This window comes from Amphiprion ocellaris, chromosome 14 (genome assembly GCF_022539595.1).
Source record: "Amphiprion ocellaris isolate individual 3 ecotype Okinawa chromosome 14, ASM2253959v1, whole genome shotgun sequence".
Classification (NCBI taxonomy): domain Eukaryota; kingdom Metazoa; phylum Chordata; class Actinopteri; family Pomacentridae; genus Amphiprion; species Amphiprion ocellaris.
The window spans coordinates 26,323,174-26,340,848 of NC_072779.1; the positions used below are offsets into that span (position 1 = coordinate 26,323,174).

At 41.7% G+C, this 17,675-nt stretch overlaps 1 protein-coding gene and 1 non-coding gene across 2 annotated transcripts in view; one reads left to right on the forward strand and one right to left on the reverse strand.

Annotated features, from left to right (window-relative positions):
• The window catches only part of zzef1 (zinc finger, ZZ-type with EF hand domain 1), a 33,923-nt gene that overhangs the window by 3,004 nt on the left and 13,244 nt on the right, over nt 1-17,675 (forward strand). The window contains exons 5-43 of the mRNA XM_023289891.3: nt 17-216; nt 917-1,127; nt 1,272-1,388; nt 2,018-2,196; nt 2,451-2,549; nt 2,639-2,730; nt 2,835-2,980; nt 4,208-4,313; nt 4,501-4,719; nt 5,786-5,877; nt 6,045-6,265; nt 6,397-6,530; nt 6,612-6,682; nt 6,771-6,885; nt 7,013-7,178; nt 7,383-7,504; nt 7,600-7,722; nt 8,044-8,213; nt 8,303-8,384; nt 8,477-8,678; nt 8,967-9,100; nt 9,224-9,464; nt 9,917-9,996; nt 10,083-10,173; nt 10,276-10,756; nt 10,869-11,033; nt 12,730-12,849; nt 12,978-13,139; nt 13,354-13,486; nt 13,753-13,891; nt 14,020-14,185; nt 14,274-14,536; nt 14,899-15,071; nt 15,230-15,425; nt 15,579-15,742; nt 16,141-16,421; nt 16,928-17,102; nt 17,212-17,344; nt 17,431-17,657. Coding sequence (XP_023145659.2) covers nt 17-216; nt 917-1,127; nt 1,272-1,388; nt 2,018-2,196; nt 2,451-2,549; nt 2,639-2,730; nt 2,835-2,980; nt 4,208-4,313; nt 4,501-4,719; nt 5,786-5,877; nt 6,045-6,265; nt 6,397-6,530; nt 6,612-6,682; nt 6,771-6,885; nt 7,013-7,178; nt 7,383-7,504; nt 7,600-7,722; nt 8,044-8,213; nt 8,303-8,384; nt 8,477-8,678; nt 8,967-9,100; nt 9,224-9,464; nt 9,917-9,996; nt 10,083-10,173; nt 10,276-10,756; nt 10,869-11,033; nt 12,730-12,849; nt 12,978-13,139; nt 13,354-13,486; nt 13,753-13,891; nt 14,020-14,185; nt 14,274-14,536; nt 14,899-15,071; nt 15,230-15,425; nt 15,579-15,742; nt 16,141-16,421; nt 16,928-17,102; nt 17,212-17,344; nt 17,431-17,657 — 6,391 coding nt within the window. The remainder of the gene's footprint in view (nt 1-16; nt 217-916; nt 1,128-1,271; nt 1,389-2,017; nt 2,197-2,450; nt 2,550-2,638; nt 2,731-2,834; nt 2,981-4,207; nt 4,314-4,500; nt 4,720-5,785; nt 5,878-6,044; nt 6,266-6,396; nt 6,531-6,611; nt 6,683-6,770; nt 6,886-7,012; nt 7,179-7,382; nt 7,505-7,599; nt 7,723-8,043; nt 8,214-8,302; nt 8,385-8,476; nt 8,679-8,966; nt 9,101-9,223; nt 9,465-9,916; nt 9,997-10,082; nt 10,174-10,275; nt 10,757-10,868; nt 11,034-12,729; nt 12,850-12,977; nt 13,140-13,353; nt 13,487-13,752; nt 13,892-14,019; nt 14,186-14,273; nt 14,537-14,898; nt 15,072-15,229; nt 15,426-15,578; nt 15,743-16,140; nt 16,422-16,927; nt 17,103-17,211; nt 17,345-17,430; nt 17,658-17,675) is intronic.
• Nucleotides 9,731-9,812, reverse strand: trnas-acu (transfer RNA serine (anticodon ACU)). The gene has a single exon. It is a non-coding gene; the product is annotated as a tRNA-Ser (tRNA).

The following is a 17,675-nucleotide window of genomic DNA, read 5'->3' on the forward strand; positions in this document are numbered from 1 at the left end:
TACAAACTGTTTCCAGACTGAAAATGAAACCAGATGTGGTTTTGAGACGTCTGGCTATTGCCGTGGCTTCTAATGACCACAGCTATATGCCTCAGCTGGTCTCAGTTGCTGTGGGGAAAAACCGGCGCTCCCTGCAAGAGATCAGAGACATCCGTATCCCAAGTAATGTCACAGGCTACGTCGCCCTATTGGAGAATGCCAACATCACACACCCCTGTGAGTCACCCATCTGTCTGCTTAGTCACCGATGGTTGTAAAAAAAACTGTCCTTTTCATTTTTCTGCTGAAGACAATGCATGATGTCCACTACAGAAGAGCTTTGCCCAGTTCATAGATAGTAAGTGCCTCACCTCTGAGCCCACATGCAAGCTCCCATTAGTTTGGATTGAAAAGAACCAGTTCAGAAACCAGTGTAGTTTTTTCATCTGGCTTAAGTCTTAAAGGATTATCTAGACACAATAGACCACATACCCACCTTTTTAGAAATTATCTAGCCATGCAGAAGCTTGGCTAAAACTCACAAGGTCTGATTTATCTACAGCTTTATATTTGAATGAGGATAGCATTATTTGAGAGTCACTTGATGCATACGGCTTTCAGCAAGACCAGTCAAATGTTGGCAGATATTGAACACATGGTGACAAAATGGGCAGTGAAATTTGAACGTAACTTCAGGCTAAAGCAGTTGCATTCCTATGTTTTGTGATTCATTATGCGCTTTGCGGCTGTGAATAAATTTCTAGATTACAATAATCACATTTAAATTCATTTAGCACCCAGTGGTAATTGGTAGATTTGTGTCTCCTTTAATGTGTATTTTATGTCCCTCTCAGAGGTTGCAGCAACCAACTATAGCATTTTTGTATTATGTATTCCATCACTCAACTAACCATATTATCTCTTCACCAAATCCCAGACATCCAAATCAACATTAAAAGGTGCCTGAGCGATGGATGTGACACACGGATTCATGGCTTGAAGACGCTGGGCTATCAGATTACCAAGAGTAAAGAGGTGTCTGTTTCGGATGCTTCAGCCATCTGGTACCTGTCTCTCCTCACCTCTTTGGTCACAGCATCCATGGAGACTAACCCTGCCCTGGCTCACACTGTCCTTCAAAGCACACAGTAAGATGCAGTACTGATTTTGCATGTTTTGTAAGTCAGTTTGTAAGTATTATGATGTGCCAGTTATTATCCCTTTGACTCTACCGTAGTGATGTGTCCAGTACTCGAGTTCTAAAGGTTTTTCTTGTGTTGTTTTCTTCCTAGAAAAGCCTTACGGCACATGCCACCATTGTCCCTAACACCATCATCCACAGAGTTCCCCAAGTTCTTCTCTTTGAACATCCTGGAGGAAGTGGATGGGTTCCTCCTCAGGATAGCAGAGTACGGACCTGAAGAGATTACATCAGCAAACTAACTCCTTGCTGCCACACTGAACTCATGATGCTGACATGATCACAGTGTTAACAGGCTAAAATCAAGTGCTGATTGAGTGGAGCAATGACACACTATTTCTGTTCCTTTTGATGTAATCCTTTTGTAAACAATAGCAGCAACATGACTGAAATAATCATTAATTAACCATCAAAAATAATACAGTAGTTCATGAATACATACATTTAGAATTGTTAAATATATAGTATATAGTACAACATTCTTCTTCTGTTCATAGTAGCTGAGACATATCAATTCTTGTAACTGGTTTTAATGAAATATATATATGGAACAACATACACCATTCTTGTTCTGTGAAAAAATGCATTCCAATGTTTAGCTGAAGCTAGTAAATGCCTTAAACAGTGTAATGTATATAAATAAAGAATTGCGGTCAGTATGAACAGAAAAAACAATTGCAGGGCCAAATAATGCTATCAGTATACACATGGATAAGTGAGCAGTGGATTAATACTGACCTGAAAAAACAAACCTATTATTTAAGGTGTGATGTACATTCATGAAAGCGAAAGAGCATTTCAGTGGTAAGATGTGTTTGTTTCGTTGCTCCTATGCAGCTGCTGTGTGAGTCCTGATGCAGAATTGACCCTCCTGGCCTTTGCCCTGGCCAGAGGCAGCGTGGCAAAAGTACTCCAAGCCCTGTCGTGCATCTGCGACCATTTAGAGACCAAGTACAAGGCCTCCTCCCTCATTGTGTCTATGGCCTCCGTTCGCCTGCGACTCCTCTATCGCAATGGTAATGTGACCAACCCTCCTTCACTCATATTCACTTGAAGACATTTGAAACCGTGGACCACAGAGAGAAAGTGCTTAGCCTTTAAGGAGGAGATGCAGTAGTGGATAATGCAGTGGAAAATTGCTGCTTCTTTTACAATAGTGCACTTCAGTGTAATGTTGATTTCTTCCCAGTATAGGAATGGACTTGCAACCGCTATGGAAAATGATTGAATTTTTAACTATGGTGTTGCTAAAAATACTGACTTATTACAGGGAAGCCTCTACAGCTGCACCTACAGGCCTGTGATGTAAAGAGTAAAGAGGAGAAATCAGGACCAGAGAACATGCTGACAGAGTCTTCCACTGGAGATGGTATAACTGAAACCAAAAAAAAGTCAGCTGTACTTTAAGTCCAGTGTTAACAGACTCTCAAGTAAAACTGAATGCATGATTCTTTTCAGGTTTTCTCACAGAAAGCAGCAGGAGGAAAGCCAGTGTAATCCTCTCAACAGAAGACCAGAGCAATTTCCAGGTCACTCAGATGAAGATCAAAGTAAGATTCCCTATGATTTCACCATCACAGTTGCAAACTGGATAACACAGGCATTCATTCAGATTTGTTGTACATAACACTCGCACTCTGGTTTATGTTATTAGGTGCGAAAAGGAGCAATCGGAGCAAAATGTGGCTTGGTATTTGCCTACAAGGAAGACGATCCTTTTGATGCAGAGAAACATTTCAAGAGGTTCAAAAAGTATGATGCGTGGGACTACAAGGACTATAAGGAGTTTGTACAAGACAAGTAAGGATTCCTCTATAGCTGTTTACTATTCCTTATATGCTAGTTTTATGTGTATGCTTCAGCAATAATAAAGCCCCTTCATTTGAACATGTCAGCTTAATGTCTGAATGAAAAAAGTCGTGACAACAGGCTTACTGAGGTGGACTTGGTAACACCATGTTCAATGCAGCACATAAACGGATTGGCATGCACAAGTGACATCCCTCGAGTTGTGTGAAAGGTTTTTTCCACATTATAGTTCTAATATTAGTCCAAAAACATCACAGAGAGGAAAAGAATAGAAAAGTTTGTTTGACAAAATCAAAAAAACAACTTTCTCATTCACTTTGCCATACAATAGCACAACTATTACAGTCTGAAATGTCCATAAAAATACAACTTTTCTGAATTCAAGACAGAAACTCTTAACAGGCACTCAACACTTGTGAGGTGTAGTCCAGGTTTTGACAAAATGTTAACTGAAGCTGAAGTTGAATTTGTATCTTCTAGATATTTGTAGAAATCTTTCCAGCTAAGTTTGTTAAATACCTGCAGCATCAAACAACAGCAGGATAAACATGAGTGTCTCCAAAGAAAGAAATGTATGCACATTTACTGACACGGAACAACAGCAGTAACTTCATGAATTACTTTAATGATAAATTATCCTCTGTGGAGACAGGATAGATCAGGATCAAACAGCAAATCATACTGTGTACTTTTCTTCACATTAGACAGGTGAGCTGTCGCACAGAGACATAGCTGTCAGATGCAGTTAAATCATTTGTTACATAGCACATTTAGATTTTGTCTTTTGTCAACTAGTGCATTAAAATGCATTTTACACCACTTTATGTACTGTCCAATCTCGTGTGTATTGTGCACATAACATGACACTCTCTATCTCTTTCCTGAGTCTGTCTGAATGAAGCTGTCTGAATTACAGAAAGCTGTCACTTTGACAGGCAAATTAACCCAGCAGTGTAACGTATCCCATTCCTGAACGAGACTCAAAAAAGACAGCTGTGATTGACAATAAGGGTACTGGGTTTGAAGAGTGCAGGTGGCTAAATATGTTATAATCAGGACAATCTAGCACTAAAACAAACCACCTAGTCGACTAAGATACTTCTAATACAGTATTGTTAGTGTTGTTTGTGTTGTGGATACCCCTCAACAGTATGGGGGTCTGCCTCAGTGGTGTATGTAGTTAATGGCTGACACACCATGCTGTCACCTGACCTGCAGTGTGAAGATTCCAGCACAGTGTGAAGACGAGCCGATTGGCTGGTTTGAGCTGGAGGATGACTGGAATGACGTGGAGATCAAGCTGCAGCAGTGTCGCGTTGCAAAGGTACACGCTACATCCAGTTACTCTGTTCTCTTTAATCATCTGAACCATATTATTTACCTGTTATGTATTGTATTTATTGTATTTCTCCTCTCAATGAGTTATGCCATAAGACGGTTGTGTTTCTCAAATTTAATTGGTCAGACTTTTTTCCACTGTTTTTCATTCCTCTGTTTGCTCGCCTTCATAGTTCCTGATGGTGAAGTTCCTCTGCACCAGGCAGGATTCAGCTGAGCGTCTCGGTGTGCAGTCCCTCAGCTTTAGTGGCTACTTGTGCCCTGGAACAGAGAAGCTGGGAGACCTAGATGACCTCAGTTCAGAGGGAGAGACCTTCGACCGTGATGCTGTCACTGGCCTTTGCTTGCTTAACAAGACACTATTCTTCATACAGCAGCTTACTCTTGATATGGTAAATACTTAGCACTACACGAAGATACCACAGTAATATTAATAGTGTGATTACTACTAAATAGTATTATTCTGTAGCTCAAAATATTGGAAGCTTTTATTTTATTCCAGTACATTCCAATATATATTATTTATGACTATCTTAAATGTGTGGGAAATCTGGTCAATTGTTTCATGAATATACACATCGCAAGGGTAGAAGAAAAGATCAGTCTTGAATAAATTTTCTTATTGCTCTTTAAAATATTCTCATATTAAACAACATCTGCAAGTAAGATAGAGAATAACTACAAACAAAAGAATATATACCCTGTATACAGAACATTTTCAGACCCTTTCAAGTTTTTGCCATTGTGTTGTATGAGATGTATCCTAAAATTGATATTTCTCATTAATTGACACACAATACTGCAATTTTTTTAAAAAAATATCCCATTTACATTAGTATTTAGACCTTTTGTTATGACACCCCTAACTACAATCTTGCATGTCCTACTTGTAACAATTGTCCTTGAGATTTTTCTTCAACTTTAATGGAGTCTATTCGGGCCTAATGGAAATAACTTTGCATAATTAGGAAATGCACAGAACTGTTTATATTCATCACTGTTGACAGGATATGCTAGACCATGATTTCTGTTTGGACATGGATACACAAACATTTCTGCAGCAGTGAAGGTACTCAAAAGCTCAGCATCCTCCATCATTCTCATATGTAATAACTTTAGAACCACCAACAATCTAGCGGATCTGGCCATCCAGCCATATTTACTAATCGCAGACAAAGGGTCTTAGACAGGCATCCAATAACCCAATGGTCACCATGGAGGAAAGCCATCCTTTGGCGATGACAGAAGCTTACTAAAGTTACAACCATCAGTGCAGCACTCCACCGATCAAGCCTTTTTGACAGTATGATGAGTCAGTCTGCCCCCATGTGGCCACGAAGAGACATTGCAACAACTCATTTTATAGTACTGTTTAATTGTTGAATGGATGCTTTATGTCTGTGAGAGTTTGTTTCTAGAAGACAAACATAAACTTGTCCTGTCTGTCCATGTCTGCAGGATGCCTCTCACTTCAAGCAGAAGTATCTTCTGGACTTCAGTGGTCTCAGCCTGAACCTCTTCTGGAACTTCTACAGTAAACTCAGGGAGATGTGAGTAGTGCTAATGTCACTACTGTTTTTTTGTTAGTGCACCACATACTAAGTATTGTAATTATAATACATCAATTTTTACTATTCAGTGGGATGAGTAATAAGTACACCGGAAAAATCTATCCATATTAAGGGCTCACCTGTAATTGAACATGTGATTGTTTCAGTGAGGGAGAGGAGGTGTTGAAGAGCAGAGTGCTGCTGCTCCAACTTATGCAGAACTGTTTCTCCATGCTGCCCAACCCACTGGAGCCCCGGAACCCAGATGAGAGCAGAGGGTCAGACGAAGGTTCCACAGCAGCGGCTTGTGCATCCACATCCAGCAGTGGAGAACCTCTTAATGATTCCATGAGGGCTGTGTGTGACCTCTACATTCACCTGTGCCACAGTAAGAACCTGCCCGCTTTCATATTGCAGCGTTTCACTGTAGACACTCCTTGGACAGTAGAAACATGGATCGATTTCTAAGAATTAGTGAGTGTTAATGCAGGAATGACATCAGTGATTTCTGTGTTTCAGTTGTAGATGGTCCGGAGGGTGAGACATTAGTGGAAAAAGCTTTGCATAAGGAAGCAGTCAAGGCCATTCTTAATGGAGCAGCTGTGTTCTTCCCTGATAAACATGTCAGAAGAGACAAACTGTTTCACATGATGGTAAGATTGTCATCATTGTCATCAAGAGCACCATAATCATAGTGTTAATCATAATTATCATGAGAATGCACCTTTTTGCAGAAAAATATTACTGAAGACGATCAGCCTGAGTCAGTGAAGGTGACATTTGAGTCTCTTTGTAATTACTTCAGGTAAGCATACTGTAGATATACATGCACTTCATCATATTCACCTCAGTCATCACAACAGATCAGTAACAACAGTGTTTTCACTATACAGTGATCAGGATCCAAGTGGCCTTCTCCTCCTCCCTCCTAAAGGAGCTCCTTCAGACTTTGACATCAGCCCCATACTGTCAGTCATGGAGACGTTGCTACTGGTGGCAACCAGAGAAGTGAGTCACCTGTTTTATACTATTAAGTACCATTTGTCAATGGTACTGTCCCTCAATTTCTGTTTGGATGTGAAATCACATGTTTCTTTTAACTTGTGTGGTGTTTCCATCTGTTCATCTGTCACAGTGTGAAGTTATGATGGTGGATGAGAGTGGGGGAGCCAGCAGGACTGTGTTGCTGTCCTTGTTCTGGGCTCTGCAGGGAAGTCTGCTCTCCTGGTGCTACCTGCAGCTCAAAGGAGGATCTTCCACAGCTGTTGCAATGGAACTAGCCAGAGACATCCTGCTTAAATGTGAGATATTTTGACAATGTTGCATTGCTGACACAAATAGCCTTCTTTCTTAGTGTTTTCAAGGTTCTGTGATTGCAAGAGCTTGCAGCTAAGCACTGATTACAATGGGATCACAGAATTAGTTGTATTATGATTCAGCACAGATACGGAGTATAATTTATCTTGCATATGCTTGCAGAGTGACTAAATGATTTGTTTTAATAGATGTGGATCAGTTCCTTGGAAGTATCAAAATTGTCCTTGGTTCCCTACTGGAGAGGTACACGGCTGCTAAAATTACTGACAAATTGGGCAGCTCCATCCTAGCCACAGTCTTCAGACAGCTGGTAATACATTCTTATTTTACGATTTTCCTCTGCCTTCTTGCATTAGTAGAGATGACCTTGCTAAATGAATGTAATATTTGTTTCTGTCCTGGCAGATGATTTTCCTCTTGGAGCTGTGCTCTTTGGACATCCCACACAGTGTGCTGCTGAAGAGCTTTTCCTCTCTGGTTGAGCTACTCAAAAGCCTGTCAAGTGACACCGGAGACATCTTCTCTAAGGTCAGACCACTTTGACCATGCAAAATAAAAGGAAGGTTGAATTTGTTTCAAAATTTTAATTTGCAAAATTTGAAAAGAAACCTTGAATCAACATGTTGAACATTTTTCCAAGTACTCACGTGTTACCAACACAGGCTCTCACAACAACAAGGAAAACAAAGTACAACATTTCTCTCTAAAATGCATGGGAGTAAAATACAAAGTATCATTAAATGGAAATAATCAAGTAAAGTGACTAGACTTTGTACTGAAGTAATTGATTAAATGTACATTCCACCACTGACTGTTTCAGTCATTCATTGTATAACATGTCCTTGTCAGGTGGATCAAGACAGCTGGCACCAACCTCAGCAGCCAGTGGTGCTGAGGACCTGGAACATGGAGTCTCCTCACAACTATGAGAACAGCCGCCATGAGACCAGCATCTTTGCCTGCCCCGGTGCAACCTCGTTTGAGGTGGAATTTGATGAACGCTGCGAGACAGAAAAGAGGTAACTAGTGTAAAATATTCCATTTTTTTGTTTTTAATTCACAAGGAGGATTTTTACTTACACAGCCCCTGTGCTCTTGATATTCATAGATATGACTACCTAGAATTTACAGATTCTAGAGGTGGTAAGGTCCGCTACGACATGAAGGTTGGAACTGAGAAGTGGCCGAAGGTAAGCTATGGGAAACCACTCAGTTGTCTTCATATAGAACACTGTTGTTGATTAATTCCTTTACACATTTGTGTGTCTCTTTAATTTTCCAGAAGGTGACGTTTGACGCTGGCCCTCAGCTGCAGTTCCTCTTCCATTCTGATAGCAGCAATAATGAGTGGGGTTACAAGTTTACAGTGACAGCCCTGGGACTGCCAGATATCACTATTTCTTGGATGTCGGACTTGCAGCTGCTGGTAGCTCGCCTGATGGGTCGCCTGGCATCCAGAACCCTGGCGCTGAAATCCACTCATGGTGAGACTTGTTTAGAGACTTTTGTTTACAAACAAAAGCCTGTGATCTAAAGTGTGTCTCTGTGTGGCCTTGACCAGAGAAATGTTTGGAAATTACATTGTTGAATTTATTTACAAATGTCATTGATGAACAGATATAACAAAATAAGGAATTTGGTCAATGTATTTTATTTGGTTTTTGAGAGAAAGATGTTGTATGCCACTTCAAAATGATATTTCACGTTAATGCTATTTTGACCCTCAAATATAGATTGAAATACTGATATCTGCATGGCACTGTCTATTCCAGAGATTCGCACTGTAAAGGAGCTTCCACCAGGGAAAATGTCCCATGTACAGTCTTCACTTCTATGGAAACCCATCCTACGGCACGGGTTGTGTGAAACAAGGGAGACAAATCGAACTAAAATGGCCTCAGACCAGGTACGCTGAAATCCACTCTGTCCACTTATGTTCTAGTAGCAGTCTGAGGATTACATTATTGCATTTCCTAATGACCATAGCTGGTAAAAATGCTGTAATATTATTTTATTTTCTCTGCTGTAGACAAACACATGGAATCTGGATGAGGTAATGAGCTTCCTGGAAGACTTTGCTCGTTGGAACCCTTCCCAGGAGCCAACAGATAGCAGAACAGAGCTGATGAGGACCATTATGCACTCGTGCAGAAAACAACCAACGAGGAATGAGATTGCTGCTGGGTCAAAGACAGACCAAGCTGTGAATGCCATTTGGGCGGCAATGGTATACCACACACCAGCCCTCAACCTTGCCTTGAGGACCTTTGGTAAGGCTTTGTAATGATCTATGATTATTATCCCTTATTATCCCTTATTAATCTCACGAGGGGAAATTCTGATTTTCGCATATCCCCCCAATTGGGGGAGTCAGAGCGAAGGGTCAGCCACAGTACAGCGCCCCTGGAGCAGGGAAGGGTTAAGGGCCTTGCTCAAGGGCCCAACAGTGGCCACATTGGGGCTTGAACCTCTGACCTTCTGATCAGTAGTCCAGAGACTTAACCGTTGTGCCACCACTGCCCCCAAATTTGCAATTTGACAAAGATGGGATTCGAACCCATGCATGCAGAACACAACAGATTAGTAGTCCATCGCCTTAACCACTCGGCCACCTCATCTGTTGTATTACAAAGCAAAACTTTGTTGTGTTTTATAATAGTAATTCTGTGTGACTGATAAACTTGCTGGATTTCTCTCTTCTGTTTTGTCTTTGTGTGAGTAGTTAATCATGACAGCAAGTCCTGTCTTAGTGAGGAGTTTGTGCAGGTGCATTCACTGGCAGACAGCATCAGAACATGGATGGTGAGTGTTACAGACAGGATATTGATTTCTGTTGGTCTTCTGCTCCTGATCATGTTACTGAACTTTTATACTTTATTTCATGTCAGTTGGAGATGAAGCAGCGATATCTTGTTGGCAAAATGAATGTTCTGGATGAGAAAGAAGCGGGCCATGATGAAGTTACCATGGACACACTAGGTGAGGACTCCAGCTAATTTGATGCCATACCTCAGCCTTTCCTTTCACCTATTATATCTCACATAAATCATATTTTCAACTTGTTATTTTCTCTGACTCCAGCTGAGATGTGCATTGAGAAGAGTCTCTTGCTGTTCCGGTTTGCTCCGTGTGGAGTTCCCTGCCCGTTCAATGACTCTTCCAAAGCAGCAGAGGGCAGCAGTGCTCCACTCCTCCGCTCCAGCTCCATCTCAGAAGGGGACTTCCAGGCCAGCCCCTCTCTGCCACCTCAGCCTGGAGGATCTGAGGAGAGCAGTGAGGCCAGGGCAGGACAGAGTCAGTCACCCACTACTCAAGTTCCAAACACCTGTGGGCACAGCAAGCGAGGCCACAGGGGCTCCACAGAGAGTCTCTCATCTCAGCCGGGGGAGCCAGCCTCTCCCTCTGCTTTCCCACGTAAAGCCCCATTCAGTCGCACACGTCTTCGCCTCCTGTCCTGCCGCTCCATCGAAGAACCCCGCATGACAACCTCTGTCAGGGATCGCTACCCAATACTCAAACACATCATAAACTTCATAAAGGACCAAGCTCTCACAACAGCAAGGTGACTGACATCTAGTCTTCTATTGGATAATGCAGAATGAAAGTGATTTGCAGTTTGTATTTGTGTAATTTATACAATGCAGGGTAAAGTCATCCAATTCTCTTTTCTATAGCATTTTACAGACCCTGTCCCTGAACAAAGCTCAAGCTCTGAGCGTGTGCAAGGTGCTGGAAATGGTTCAGCAGTGTTTACATTCCCTGGGACAGCCACACCTCTTCCAAGCTCCCTGCATCCTGTTCCTACAGGAGCTGCTCACCTGCCAGAAAGACTTCACCAGGTATATCTGTAGGAATTCTTTTCAGTTCAACAGTACCAACACTCACTCAAAGTGTCTTTTTAAACGTCGAGAAATTTTGGGGGAAAAAAAACAAAGAATAGTCAAATGTACAGTACAGGCCCAATAAAGGTCACAGCAACAGTTTTTACGGACTACTTTTGTGTTTCCTTACAATAAGAATAGTCAGTATGTTGGTCCAGTCCAATTATAATACACCGCTAGTTTTGGTAAACACTCTGCAGAGTGGAGAGATGAACAAAAAATAATGCAAACTGTAGGAGTCATTTATTACTTATTACTCATTGTTAAATGTCGATATCAGGCAATATCTGTGAGCAGCTGCAGCAGCTCTACCTGGCTGTGAATCTGTGACTAGATTTGATTGCTGCTCGTACTTCGACTACTGCTGTGGTTTGGTCTAGCTGATACTTTTTGAACTTGTGGTGCCTCTATGACAGATGTATTTGTTTGTTCATTTAGGATTTCAGGAACACCTGGTGAAAACTATCACTGCACACACACTGCCACTGCATGTAGTTATTGTTACTCTACAACTACTAAAAGCAAATGTAACAATTATAATATTAATTGTAACAATGGCTGCAACTGAGCTGTCACAACGTTATGAGCTGTAGACTACTGTAATACATTGTCATGTTGCCTGTAGGTTGCTGCTGGTTGTGACTATAGAGACACTCGGTGCACCGTCAGCTGTGTCTGCTCAGATGCTACAGTAGTCTGCAGCGCTACATTAGCAAGGACAACTAAAGGAGCTTGTTCAGCATCTCTTTATTTGACCACTGCTGAGACACACTGCATGACTGCAGCTTTAGGATGACAGGTGTCGTTGTGGCTGTAGTCATTGTTATGAATATGGCTGAAGTCTGAACAATAACCATGTATCAGCCACAGCTTCACCATCTCAGCCAGCCAGGCAGAGCAGCTGCAGCTGCTCACAGCCAGCAACTGGACACTGTCAGAGATCGACCTTTTAAAATGAATAAGGAGCAATAAATGCAACCCTGTTACATCATCTCTCCTTTCTATTTTATCTGCAGACTGTTTCCTTAAACTTGCAGTGCGTCATAACAGGACTGTACCAACACAGTTAGCTGTTCATATGGATCAGAAGAAATGTAACGTGTATTGCAATGGAACATTAAACAATTGCAAGGAAACGCAAAAATTATTTCGCGGTAATGCAAATCAACTTTTAGCTGCCACTATGGGTCAAACAGAAAGGCATTTGTGCCTAGATTTCCATAATACAACTCAGTCCCATCTTTCATTAGACTTTACCTGAGTGCTAAACAGATATGTCTTCAAACTGAATCTTCAGACTGCAGTGCAACAGTTTTTTTCCACATAAACACCTGAAAGATAAATTGATGTCATTTTCTGAATCCTGACAAACTCTATATATCTGATTTCACAAGCTGAGTTTTGAACAATGTTGTCTCAGAGTTTAACATTATAGAAAAACAGTATGTTTTGGTTTGTTAGGCCTCTACTCCTGATGACAGAATTAGAGGTATCAACTTCATGTCTCCTTTGAATAGTCACCAATATCAGCTTAACACTTCAGGATGTAAATGTTGGGCGAATTTAAAAAAAGAAATGAGTTTTGTATTGAAAAGCTGCATGCAGACATACAATTATACAATAGTGTGGCATTATCTTTCTTTGTCTTTTGCAGTTATTTCTCTCAGTTGTCAGACAGTGGGCAAAAGCTAGGAGAGGAGGTTAGACGTTCTTACCATCGGTTGGTGCTCATGCTGGTGGAGGCTGTGCAGGGCTTCAGTAGCCTCAACGAGAAGTAAGGATTTGTCCTCTATCTTACTGTGTTTTCTCATGACTAAACAGATTGAAATTAAAAAGCGAGTGCAGCAATGATTGTTGCAAAAGTGTGTGCTCAGTAACCTGATCCTGTACACTGCTCTGTAGAGCTCTGCTGCCGGCCTTGTCTTGTGTGCAGACCTGCTTGTTGCACCTTCTAGACATGAGCTGGGAGGTCCATGACCTTCCTCTCTTCCTGAGCATCAAGCTTCCTGAACTGCTGCTCAGTATGTCCCAGGAGAACATCAGTGTTCATGACATTGCCATCAGGTAACATCTGCCCCCATCTCAAGACAGGGTGGACATAAAATGTGGTTTTTCCAAGTAATAATTACAATACAAAAAAAACAAAAAAAAAAACACAGCTTTCGTTTTCACTAAATTTAAAGAGTCAAAATGGTTTGTGCTTCACAAGTCCATTTTTAAACTTGTTAAACACAAAATGAGATGCTTGATTATTTCTGTGGTTTAAATTCCTCTTCAGTCAATGGACAGAGGAGGATGAAATCGCAGATTACAAGAAGAACCAGGAGTGGATGGATGAGTGTATGGACGGGATGTTTGAGAAGTGGTACGACAAAATTGAGGAAGAGGACTCTATGGAGGACAGAAGAAAAGTACGTTACAGCCCATTAGAGATGTTTAAGTGCCATTACCAAACAGGCGATATTGTCTTGTGGTTGAGTTTTCTGGGGAAACAAATGCCAATCGCAGTTTAACGTGACTGTCACAGATCATATTTGTTGCTGTTTGTTTCTGTGTAATTTTGGTTTATTGGAGAATATTAGGATCTTTGCTAAGGTCTACTAAGCAGGACAAGAAAATCAGATGATAAAAAACAGTACATTCTATGAAAATGTTATTTATTTTGTCTTACTTGCAGATGCACATGTTCATAGCACGCTATTGTGACCTGCTCAATGTTGTGATCTCCTGTGACGGCTGTGAGAGGATGGCACCTTGGCACCGCTACCGATGTCTACAGTGCATGGATATGGACCTCTGCAAGACCTGCTTCCTCAGTGAGCTCAAACACCACATTTTGATACATGAACAGTCACAGGACCGGTTAGCGTAAAGTTCAGAGAAACAGGTTATTTCCACTAATCGTACGAGTCAAACTAAATATGTATGATTGTATTGCACCCAGGTGGTGCCAAGCCCGAAGGCCATGAAGATGATCATGAGATGGTGAACATGGAGTACGCTTGTGACCACTGCCAGGGGCTCATTGTCGGCAGCAGGATCAACTGCAACGTGTGTGAAGACTTCGACCTGTGCTTTGGTTGTTACAATGCAAAGAAATATCCTGACAGGTGAAACATTTTACGTTCTGTTTAATCCTTGTACAAACTGATAATTGTCAGTTATACGTTAAATTATTTTCTATCATTTCATCTCTAGCCACCTGCCCACCCACCGGATCACAGTGTACCCCATGGTGACCATACGTATCAGCGACCGTCACCGCCTGATCCAACCCTACATCCACAACTACTCCTGGCTGCTGTTTGCTGCTTTGGCCCTTTACACCTCAGAACTGAGCAGTGAGAAGCAGATGGAGGGAGAGTCTTTGGACAGCAACACTTTGAACCAGGCCTCAATCCTGCAGACACGCTGCTCACAGCTCATCACTGACTGCTTACTAAAGAGGCAGACTGGTAAAGGTCTGTCCAAAGCAGAATTTATTTTTAAACTGACTGTTTTTTACAGAGCCAGGCTCGTAGCATCCTGACATCAGTCTTTTGGCTAGTCTAAAGTAGCTCGAGTTTCATATGTAGCATATAGACATCAGAGTGATATTGATTTTTTTAATCCCACATTGAGCAGAACAACACAAAAATATATTTCCCATAATATTCAGTTAGTTTAGCTACAGAAACTTGCATTTGGGAAAGATGCATTTCATCTGTCTGTCGATTTTTGGATTACAATACCACAATGCAGTATTTTCAGAATTATAAAGTATGCAGCTTGGTTGTTTATTAACGTGTCACACGGTAACTATTTTTATTTATCCTCCACTTAGGTCTCCGTTCCTCAGCTTTGCTTACTCTGCTGTCCTCTAATGAATCAGCCTCTGACAGTGAGCTGTGTCCAGTCTCTCCCGAGTCCTCACAGGAGCTTAGTACAGCCACTGACACCTCCTCACTTCCTGGTAGCACTGCAGCCATCTGCTCTCCATCATCTCCCAGGGACAAGGTGAGGAACAGAAGTCATGTTTTAAGATACTGTGAAGATTGAGTGATCTAGCTGATTTACAGAGATACATGGAAGTACCAAACAAGTATATAGTCTACGCAATGTTAATCAGAGTACAATATTTAGCATTTTAAGAGTTGTTATCCTTTCACCACCAGAATAAACCATCAGGTAAGGAGAAAAGGGCAAAAGAGGTGAACTCTCCTCCCCCTGCTCCTCCTGAGGTGCCATTCCCCCCAAGCACTGGAGAAGGAGAGAAAAAGAAGCTAGTCACTCAAGACACCTTAGACTCACCGAGCCTCAGCCAGACTCCTTCTGTGTCCAGTGAAGACCCCCTTTCTCCTGTGGTTCGACGTAAGTGCTTAAGATTTTTGTTACCATTGCATGTAACCTACAGTGTGACCTGACTACTGCACAGATTTTGCTCATTAGTGGTTGTGACTGTCATGTAGCTGTCTGAATCAACATTTTGCATGTTTTTCTCTTTCCTTTTTCCACTGTTCTTAGCTTCAGAGTCTGGACCAGGAGCTGCCAATTCTCCAGCGTCTGATGTTGTGAAAGAAACAAGTGAGAGGTTGCCACAGGTTCCACTTCAGGAGCATGTGTTCTCAGAGTGCTCCAGAGAAAGAATCCTGGGACTCCTAGCAGCCATGCTACCACCAGCCAAACCAGTATGTAAAAATAACTTAACAGTTTTGGTGTCAAGATTCTGTATAACACCGAATAAATGATTTGGTGTTTCAAAACGAGTTGGATTAGAAGATTCTAATTTTACTCACTCCTATTTAATTGAATGTGAAGCTGCTGCCAGCAGATATTTTGATTAACTTAGCTTAGCGTAAAGACTCTAACCGCTCAATTGGCTGGCCGAATAGGAGTTCAGTGTTGTACTATTTCTTGGCAGTATAAATCAAACAATTCACCACACTCAAGTTAAATCATTAAATTATTTTGTACCCAGCACACACTTGTATTCCTGAAATGTTAGCTTTTATAACATTGCTTCAGTACTGACATGTTTCTCTTCAATCTGCAGACATCATTTATATTGTCTGTCTTGTATCCTCAGGGCAGCACCCTTTCTCTGCCTACTCTGAGCTCCATCCTGCCCCAGCTTTTCAGGGCAGTCATTTCCAATGCTGGCTCTCTCAACGAGACCTTCCACCTCACGCTGGGACTCCTGGGTCAGCTGCTGCTCCGGATCCCTCCAATGGAGGCTGACACTGCTGTTACAGAGGCCCTGGCTGACAAATATGAGTTGCTGACACAAGGAGAGGCAACCTGTTCAGAAACCCAGGGATGGAAGACCACCCAGCTGCTTTTCAGCCTTGGGGCTGTCTGTTTAGACAGGTAAAGAAAAGAAAGCCTCATGAAGCCACAAACATTTTTTGTTTTTGGAGTTTATAGACCCATATTGATAACACAGCTTAACACAGATTAATTCTACAAGGACAAGTATACTCTTGTTAGCTCTTGTTGAAGTTCAGCCAATTCAGAACAACTTTGTAAAATATTTTCCTACCCTAATGAAAACAAATGTAAACACAACTATTAAAGTACATACATGTCTATACTTGTTTTTAATTTGCAGTTTGAATCCAATATTAGTTTTTTCAGTTTTATCATTGTCATCATTATCATCACTGTTGTTAACATTTCCTTTTTGAATACTTTGCTTGTTTAGTTTTACCATTGCATGTTAACTTTATATGTACCCCAGAGTATTAAAAACTGTATTACAGAGCTGATACCAACCAAAAGTTTGAGATGCTGTTTGCTTCAAAGTTATTTCTTCAGATGTGTATACAATTGTTTGAATATTATTAACTCTTTTATTCTTTTGCTGGGTTTTGCAGTCGTATTGGTCTGGATTGGGCCTGTACAGTTGCAGACATTTTACACAGTCTGAATGCTTGCCCTGAGTGGAGCACTGTCATCGCTGCCTTTACTGACCACTGCATACAGCAACTGCCACAGACCTTGAAACGCACCAACCTCTTCACCTTGCTGGTCCTGGTGGGCTTCCCTGAAGTAGGTGGACTACCATTTATACATTTGCACTACAAAACTCACACTCCTGTATGCCAGGGTATGCTTCCTGACTCTGTAAACCCAGCTGTGACTCCTCTGTGTCTAACAGGTGCTATGCGTGGGCACCCAGACAGTGTTTATTGACAACGCCAATGAACATCACAACATGATCTTGCTCAAACACTTCACAGAAAAAAACCATGCAGCAGTGGTGGATGTTAAGACACGCAAGAGGAAAACAGGTTAGTGAAGTATTGGCACCTGAACAGCACTGCCAGCGTTGAGAAATAAACATGGGATTAATCCTCTGTGTATCTCTTTTCCACAGTGAAAGACTACCAACTCATACAGTCTCAGGATTCCACCACCACGGGTCTCCCAAGACAGTCAGAGGGTCAGGGCAGCCCAAAGACGCTGCTCAGTCGCTACTTGAGCAATTTCACCTCCATTATCAGCCACCTCTTGCAGACAAGTCAGGACAATGGCTCTCCTGATGCTGTGGAGGCTTCCTGGGTCCTGTCCTTGGCCCTTAAAGGCCTCTACAACACACTCAAGGTACCAAGAATCTACAAG